Below are 9,445 nucleotides of genomic sequence, written 5' to 3' on the forward strand. Positions count from 1 at the left end.
TTAATTCTTATTTTTCGATTTAATTTAATTTTTTTTTATAGAAATTTTGTAATTTTTTTAATAACATTATAACATCATTTTCCGGTGATTTTTGTCGGAAAATAATTTCGGGTTGTAATTGACAAAATTAGAAGTTTGAGGTTGTGATTGGCAAATATGGAACTTTATTAGGTTGTATTTGCCAAATTCTTGTATGTTGGTATAGTCACAATATTTTGGTATTTGATGATGAGGTAAACATTAAAATTTACGTTTAATTTTTTTATTGTGGATAATTATTTGTGTGGAATCGTAGTTTCCAAATTTGATGATGATATATTAATAGTTATTAGTCATTTTTTAAGTATATATAAAAAATTATACTCAATATATATTATAAAAAAAAAAAAAAAAATTGACTATGAGATCCATTCCAAGAATGAACCAAACAATATACATGAGAGATAAAATTTATTCCAGGATCAAACATAATAATCGAATCCATACCTCCTGATATGGGACTCTGTACTAATTTATTCAGGTTTAACGAATCAAAATACACCAGTATTTTCTGATTTATCGATTTTTGACAGGTGTACGTGAGGAGTGCAATACAAGCATACAACCACTGCCGAAGCGGCGAAGCCGTAACCCGTTCTCCTTCCCAAAAACGGAATAAAAGTTAAAATGTACAACTGGGTTTGTAAACTTTTTCGTTCCTTTTCCTGTAGTATAAAAATGGTCGGTCGTAACATTTTATCATTTGCACAAAGTTTTAAAATCAAATTAAAATGTCACTCAAATTTCAAAGAATCACAAAGTATTTGGTGCTGTCAGCTATACTGGTAATGTCGATCCACAGCAAATGGGCAAAGTCGGCAGACCCAGAGCTGGAATCGTTGAGTCGGGAGCTGTTAGAAGCGGCGAGACAACCCGAGTTGTTCGGGTGGATGAAACGGGTTCGGAGAACGATTCATCAGAACCCGGAATTGGGGTTTGAAGAGTACAAGACGAGTGAACTCATTCGGTCGGAGCTTGAGTCACTGGGAATTCAGTACGCATGGCCTGTAGCGAAAACTGGGGTTGTGGCTTCAATCGGGTCGGGTAGTAAGCCAGTGTTTGCTATTCGGGCTGACATGGATGCTCTAGCTTTGGAGGTTCCTCTCTCAGTCTCTCTTATCTCTTTCATCAAAATTTTCGGAGTCTATTGTTACTCCTCCGTCTCTTTTTGTTTTTTACGTTTTGTATTTTTCACGCGTTTTAACGAATAATTAATTTGCATCGAGATTCCTCACTTTTTTTATTTAAACAAGATAAATTACGTTTATTTATAATATTTTCAATTTTATCAAAATTCTGATATTGGGGAATGAGAAAAATCTATTGTCCCAATGAAAAAGTGTGAGAGATTAAATGACCCAATAAATTTAATTGGTTAAAATAATAATTAGACACAAATTTTGATAGAATATAAGTTATTTATGTGATAATATAAAAAGAATGTAAAGAACATTTTGAAATACCCAAAAAGGAAAACGTAAAAAACAAAAAGAGACGGAGGAATAGTAATTATATTTATGATACATGACGATCTTTTGGACAACACCCAGGAAAGAATAATTCACTACAATCAGACCAACTAGACAAAACATAACCCTACTACTATCTCAGTTTCACAAAGTTCTTTACGGTTTGAAAAAATGTGCCTAAAAATCAAACTTTCACCATAAATTCTCACTATTATATCTATAACAAATTATAGTGAGATATCTTGTTAGATTTGTCTCAAAATGTATTTTATAAATGTCAAATTTTTATAATTTTTTATCATACAGAATTGGATACATTAATGGTCAAATATTGCACCGGAGTCCGTGTAAATCGCAAGTGTAAAGATTTTTTTGAAACGGAGTTAGTAAGTACTAGGCTCCGTTTGGTAAGGCGTAAAATGTTTTCATTGTAAAATGATTTTTCATGGAAAATATTTTTCAAGGGAAACACAATTTTAAACTAGTTTTCCTTTGTTTGGTACCTTAAAGGAAAATGGGAGGAGGTAAGGAGAAAAGAACAAAAAGTGATTTCCCTCACTTTCAAATGGAAAAGGATTTTCCACCTTGGAGGAAGTCATGGAAAATTGTTTTTCATCCCTTACAGAGGTGGAGATAGGGGGGGCGGCCGACCCCCAACAATTTTAAAAAAGACTAATACATAGTAATAAATACTAAAATGTATCACTAAATCCTACTTGCCTCAATGGTTATTTCTGGTTTAAAAACACATTTATATTTGTTGATCTAGGGTTCGAATCCTTATACAATACCCGCCCCCCCAATATTGAATTCCTGGCTCCGCCACCAATCCCTTACCCAACCAAACAACATAAAATGATTGAAAAGGTAAAAATCGTTTTTCATGAAAACGTTTTACGCCCTACCAAACGGAGCCTAAGAGTGAAAAACCTAATGCAATACAACGAGGTTATTGAAGACTCAAATTCAACTACGTAGTTCAAGTGTACAACCTAAGCATAATGCGGGGTCTTGCAGTTGAATAGTTGATAGGCTTTTGTTTTTAAAATCAAATTGATAATTGATAATTGATAATTGATAATTCAAATTCAAAATGGAAAATGTAGGAACTGGTTGATTGGAAATATAAAAGCAAAAATGATGGGAAAATGCATGCGTGTGGTCATGATACTCATGTGGCAATGCTACTCGGGGCAGCCAAGCTACTCCAAGCCAGGAAAGATCAGCTAAAGGTAAACCTGATACGTCCATTGTAAATATTTAGCTCTTTTGATGCCATAGTAGTCTGATTTCTTTTCGTGGTATATACAAAAAAGGGTACAGTCAAGTTGGTTTTCCAACCCGGAGAAGAAGGTTATGCTGGTGCTTACCACATGCTGAAAGAAGGTGCTCTAGATGACGTGGATGCGATTATTAGTCTACATGTCCTGCCAACAGTGCCCACAGGTAGTATTGCTTCAAGAGCTGGCCCTGTTCTAGCTGGTACTGGGATCTTTACTGCAACAATTACAGGAGTAGGTGCACATGCAGCACAGCCCCATCTCAGTAGAGACCCCATCCTTGCAGCTTCGTCTGCCATTGTTTCTCTCCAGCATATTATTTCCCGAGAAACAGATCCTATGGAGTCAGAGGTAAGTTCCATCTTTTACTTGATTCGGTACACAATTTAAGCCATTGTTCTGTCCCTGGTTTATCACTCAGTTATGCTACTTTATTAGATACCATTACTTACGAGCTTTAGTAACAGTGAGCTCCTCAATTAGACTTCCAATAGCCATAACTCAGGGTTGTCATGGTTTTCTTATAACAAATGGAACCTCCAAATCTACAATAATATTAATAGAATTAATCTTAACTTGAGAAAATATACAGTCTAATTACCATAACCTTATCATAAACTGCAACCTGCATATGGTTGTTGACTTTCTCCGTCCCGAAAGGCCACATTTCTATTTTTTAGACTGTCCCAAATAATATACCAGAATGTAATAGACCAGATTTTTTAGGATGTAAGTTAAGAAAAAAAGATAGAAATTCTCATTAACAAACTAGATGACGGTTGTTTATTCTCGATCTTGATGCAATTAAATCTCAACACCAAGGTCTCACTGATCTCTTCTGTGTGTAGAGGAACTGATTCTCTTTTTCTCAGTCTCTCCTCTGACTGACTCACTTGCTTACTCTTCTTTAAGCTAATCCTAACAAACTGATAGCATTACCAATGTCACCCCTTCTCTATACCCAAAGTATTACACGGTTTAATTTAGTAAGTCAAAATTAAAATTCTCAGTATTACTTTAATTATACTCTTGACTAAAAATTCAAAATAAAGAGTACATTTGTACAGTAGTGATGCAAATATGTTAGAAGTAGGATAGTTGTGATATCCCAACTCAGATTTGAAATCTTTAAAGATGACAATGTCACATGCAGGGTATCATTTATGCTACATTCGTTTTAATTAAATGTTTATGATTCTAGTTGTATTCTCCAGTAATCAAAATTTTGTGATCTTTGCTTCTTTTATTTGGCAGATATGTGCTGGAATTTTCCTGATATTGTGTGTGTCATGTATCATACAGGTGGTGACTGTTGGGTACTTGAAAGGAGGTCAAGCAAGAAATGTGATCCCTGAGAAAGTGGAATTTGGAGGAACCTTTAGAAGCTTGTCCTCTGAAGGTCTCACCTACTTGAGAAATAGGATTAAGGAGGTAACACTGTTAATTAGCATCTAGTCACATCCACTCTTTTAATCCTAATATTTTCACTATAAATGAGAAATTAATAAGTAAAAATATGAACACACATATATACATATACTTGGTAATTGCAGATTGTGGAGATGCAATCTTCTGTTCATCAATGCCATGGTGTGGTGGACTTCATGGAAGATACACCGATGCCTTGGCCTGTGATGATTAACAATAAGGCACTTCATGAGCATGGGACACGGGTTGTAGAGGCGCTGCTGGGCAGGTCCAAGTTGGAAGTCTTTCATTTAACTATGGGATCAGAGGATTTCAGCTTCTTTTCCCAGAAAATGCCAGCTGCAATATTTGTTCTTGGAATAAAGAACGAAACCCTTAAATCGGATATGCCATTGCACTCCCCTTACTTCTTTGTTGACGAGGAAGCTTTTCCTGTTGGAGCTGCTTTCCATGCTGCAATTGCACTTTCTTACTTGGAGAACCATGGCGGCACTATCAAGTGTGTCTAAAAGGAGCTCGACGGGGGCTTAATGGTAATTAAGTAATGTGATTGGTTTGTATGATTTATGTTCTTAGAGAATGTATCCGCAACCGCAAGTCTATGATGTGCAGCCAGTACAGGAGTTTGATACGTAAATAACTACCCTGTCGCCTTCAGGCCCTTCCTTTGAAGGATTAGAACCAAATGAGTGGTGATAAGCTTTTTAGCAACAATAAGTTCACTTCAGCGAAAGAGAATATAATCTAGCTAAGTGATAAAAGTTGCAACTTAAGACTATTATTTGTGTCATATGCATGATGTGTTAGGTGACGTATCATGTAAAAAGTAGGAAACTAAGAACATCTCCAATGGTTTTAGCTAGGGACTAGCTTGAAATTTATAAAAGTTTCAAGCTAATAGCTAGACCATTGGAGTGAAGATAATAAATTAGCTTGGCCAAGCAAATTAGCTTAAACAAGCTAATTTGCTTGACAACTAGCTCTCAAATTTGCCAAATAAATAATTGACAAGTGGAACAAGTATGACCAATTTAAATAATAAGCTATTTGCTAGCCATTGGAGCATAAATTAGCTAGACAATAAAATAGCTTGAAATCTTATGTGGCATAACAAGCTAATTGTCAAACTAGCTTACTATTAGAGATGCTCTAAGTACTCCGTCTTCTAACATAAATAGAATATTATTAGAACTAGAAAAAATAGAAAATATTTAATGTTTTCTCCGTTTCTCAAATATTGGATTATGGTTGACTTTACGCATCCTAACGTATATTTTGACTCTTAATATCTCGAGTTATGTATAAGTATAATTTATAAAAAATTTGTCAGGGCCTCTCTGTGGGACCCACTTTTATAGAATATTACCAAAATACCCCTACTAAAGGAAATTACTCAAATGTCCCCGAACACAAACCCTCTAATGGGCTCATATCAGAATCTCGGGGCCAAATCTCAGTCTCTAGCAGGTCCATGATTTCATACCCCTACAGTTGCTCATATTTACTAATATGCTCTCTGGTATCACTATAAATATGATCCACCTAATCATTTCCCAGGTATGAAATTATTCCTAAACTTACTCTCACTACTTTTTCTCTCTACAAGAACTGACTTGAGCGTCAGAGAGAATTTTCTCGGGAACCCCCCGAGCCAGTTTACGTTTGTCTTTTGTAGTGAAAAACAACAGCCAAATACTAAAGAAACAACAACGTGATTAAAGGAAACAACATCCTGGTTGGCGAAACTTCCCCTTTTTCATACTTAGCATTTATGTGGGGAAGCCAACTACAAGACATGGTTAATAATCAATGAACCAGGCAACACTCCTCCTCTCATCGATCGGAGTCTCATCCCAACTACGTGTTAAATGCCTACTCCTTGCAACGGAGATGATCACGATCGTGATCAAGAGCACGAGAATCACCAGCCCCGTGTTGAAGGTCACCTCGAAATCTGGTCACCCGAAAGGACCTGGACCACATGGCCACTCAGTTCAATGAGGATATTCGCAATCTCCAGGGAGCTGGGGAGGGGCCTTCGAAGAACCAGCCAGTTCGCCCTATCAGCTCACGAGTAAGTACGACATCCCACACCATCCAAAGGGCACAACCCCGAGATGTAAGAGAAAGGTTGGGTGACAGGGGCGGACCGATCTAGAGTCAGCCAAGATGCACGGTGGATGATTGAAGAGCGACAGGTAATACCCAAACTACTATATTTTGTCAACTAATATCATATGTCATATACTCCCTCCGTGTTTTATGGTTACACTTGTTTTCACAGTCTCCAATGCACACGTTTTACCTATTAACTAGTATTTGGTCCGGACAATGTCCCGGATTATTATGTGAATAACAATTAATTATTATATTCTTTGATGAAATTATGTTTGAATTTTTTGCACACGATAATTATTATATATTAGTTTTATATTAATTTTGCAAAGATAACATGTAAAAGTTTATAGCTCAATTGGATAATGCTCTAGTGTTGAAACTGGAGGTCATAGGTTCATAACATGGACTTATGGATTGAGGGAGAGCGCCACTGTAGACATTTGTATAAACGTCTTTTAATATATAGATATATCCAATTACATATGATTTTTTTTTATTAAATATAATATTTTGAAATGCACATTGATATAAATCCAACAATATCTCAAACATATTATTTTGATATTTGTAATAGTGGAAATTTACTGTAAAAGTTTATAAAGTTAAGTATAAATACAAAAAGAAAACAAAGGGAGTAGTTACATTTACTAAAAAAATATATTAATATCACCTAGAACACAAACAGAAAAATATTATTACAAAATTATGAAAAAAACCCAAGATGTCACTTTATAAAATATTTTTATTAATATTATTGCTAATACAATTAATTTTAATGCTCGTGATAAATTTATGTCAATATATGCTAAAGTTAGTTGAAAGCCAAGATGATTTACCGAATTTAGGGATGTCAGATTGAATTTGGGGTGATTTTTGGGAGATACTCCTACACATCCGCCCCTTTTCAGGGATGGAGGAAAGTTTGGTGGGTGATGGGGTTAAAAAATGTATTCATTGCGTGTGACGTGGGGATGATGAATTTTAGATTGGACTTGTCCGCTTCGTTTATCCTCCATCTAATTGATTATGAATATATCAATATTTTTTACTACTACCTACATATTAAAACGGTTTAGTTATTTACTCAATTATTGTAATCAGACAACCAACTATAATAGAGTTTTAAAATTAATATAAAATTCACCAGAAAAAAAATACTGAGTTTAGGGGTGGGTTTGAGGCGGGCTTAGAGACACGGGTAGGTGATGGAGGGGGGATGATTTTTTGTTTTTTACACCCCGAGACATGGATCGGGAGCGGTGGGTACCGTTCCAGTTTGGAATGGCAATGGATTGTACTCGGCTCGGATGTAGTAAACTCTGAATTCGATCCATTTAAAATCCGGACTACAAAATTGCATCCATATCCAAATGCATTTAAAATTCGAGGTCAATTTCATCCATATCCAAATCCGAATCCATATCCATATCCATTTACTTACATATCCATATGCGAATCCATATCCAAATCCAAATTGCATCCATATCCATAATCATGTGTTAAATTTACTTACGTAGAACTTGTATTTTTTTTAATTCTAAAATAAATAAGAAATCCTATTTCTCATTTACCAAAATCTAATGAGTTTCTAATAAATTACAAATATAAGCGCTTTAATTAAATATATTAGATTAAACTGGAAACTTCCTTTTAAAAAAAAGTTATGTAGGGAAAATAATACACTTTGAAATAATTTCGGATTCGATTTGGACTCAGATTCGGACTCAGGTTGGATTCGGATTCGGGTCGGAGTCTCTGCAGACTCCATATCCATTCGGATTCAGATGTTTTTAATCGGATTCAGATGTTTTTAATCGGATTCAGATTTTTTTTTCTTCTAGGATTCAGATCGGATTTTTTCCTTCTAATTTCGGTCGGACTTGGTTTGGATTCGAATGTAATTTCCATCCCTTGTTCCAGTCGTGGGTGGTAGGAATGATGATGAGAATTTTTGGCGGGTATGGGTGTGGAGGCTCAGCCAGTCTTAAAGCATTTCTAGCTTAATAAAGTAAACGGTGCGAGTAGGTGTTAAGTGATGGGGGGTAATGAGTTAGATGTGGCGATCATTAAGAGGGTATGAATATCTAGTGAAGGTTTAATAAGAATAACTTTATTCTTGATACATGTGATGAATGGTAATGAAAATAATTATAGTTATCTGACCATATTGTTTTAACTTTTTTAATATATAAGACACGAAATGAAGGAATTAACAAAAATAGGAAAATATCTATAACCTGTATTTTAGTGATAATTATCTATCACTATATTTTAAATTTCATATAAATTATAATTAGATTATAAACCGTGCATCGCACTGAAGTAAAATAAATTTTGACGAGTTCAATTAATTTCAGATAAAATAAGTTTAAACAAAATAAGTGAAAAACAAATGAATATGACACTATTGAGTATTGACTATCCTAACTCTAACATGTGATTTGTGAGTAGTATTCGTGAGTAGTAAATTACTCCCTCCGTCCCAAAATTATAGTCCTGTTTTCTAAATCAAACGTCCTAAATTTATAGTCCTGTTTCTAATTTTGGCTACTAAGGTCCCCACTTTCTCATGTACTATATTAATTAAAAATGTATTGAAAACCCCACCCATGTACTATATTCCACTTTCCTATGTACTATATTCTCTTTTACGTGTATTTTATTTCACTTTTCCATACAACTCAATCATCATTTGTACTTTATTCCACTTTGTCAAGTACTCCCTCCGTCCCGGAATACTCGACCCGGTTTGACCGGCACAGAATTTAAGGGACTTGAATTGACTTATTTAATTTAATAGGTAGTAGTTGATAGTGGGGTATTATTTTAATGTAGTTAGTGGGAGGTGTGTTAAGAGGTGGGGTTGGGGAGAGTAGGGGTTGAATTTTTAATTATTTTTTGTATGGAGTAGGGTGTAGGTGGGTTAATAGGGGTGGAGTGAGAATAATATAATATTGTTTGAATATTTCTATTTTTAGAAACAGGTCAAGTATTAAGGGACAGTCCGATAAGAAAAACAGGTCAAGTATTCCGGGACGGAGGGAGTACTATATTTTATTTTCTTAAAACCCGTATTTTTAGTTAAACGGGACTATAATTATGGGACGGAGG

General features: G+C 35.0%; 1 protein-coding gene across 1 annotated transcript; it reads left to right on the plus strand.

Moving 5' to 3' along the window:
• The first annotated feature begins 410 nt into the window (after positions 1–410).
• On the plus strand, positions 411–5,006 carry LOC110777397 (IAA-amino acid hydrolase ILR1). The gene is made up of 5 exons (XM_021982002.2): positions 411–1,136; positions 2,615–2,740; positions 2,825–3,139; positions 4,091–4,219; positions 4,342–5,006. Exons 1-5 carry the CDS (start codon positions 771–773, stop codon positions 4,723–4,725), a joined length of 1,320 nt encoding a protein of 439 aa, XP_021837694.2. The 5' UTR covers positions 411–770; the 3' UTR covers positions 4,726–5,006.
• Positions 5,007–9,445: the final 4,439 nt, after the last annotated feature.

Source organism: Spinacia oleracea, chromosome 2, assembly GCF_020520425.1.
Source record: "Spinacia oleracea cultivar Varoflay chromosome 2, BTI_SOV_V1, whole genome shotgun sequence".
In the NCBI taxonomy this organism is placed as follows: Eukaryota; Viridiplantae; Streptophyta; class Magnoliopsida; order Caryophyllales; family Amaranthaceae; genus Spinacia; species Spinacia oleracea.

What these genes read in the sequence shown, in the direction of transcription:
- LOC110777397 (XM_021982002.2), top strand. Translation starts at nt 771, where the DNA reads ATGTCACTCAAATTTCAAAGAATCACAAAGTATTTGGTGCTGTCAGCT. An exon ending in TGGATGCTCTAGCTTTGGAG is followed by an intron (nt 1,137 to 2,614) that starts GTTCCTCTCTCA and finishes TGGAAAATGTAG; the next exon opens with GAACTGGTTGATTGGAAATA. An exon ending in CAGATCCTATGGAGTCAGAG is followed by an intron (nt 3,140 to 4,090) that starts GTAAGTTCCATC and finishes TGTATCATACAG; the next exon opens with GTGGTGACTGTTGGGTACTT.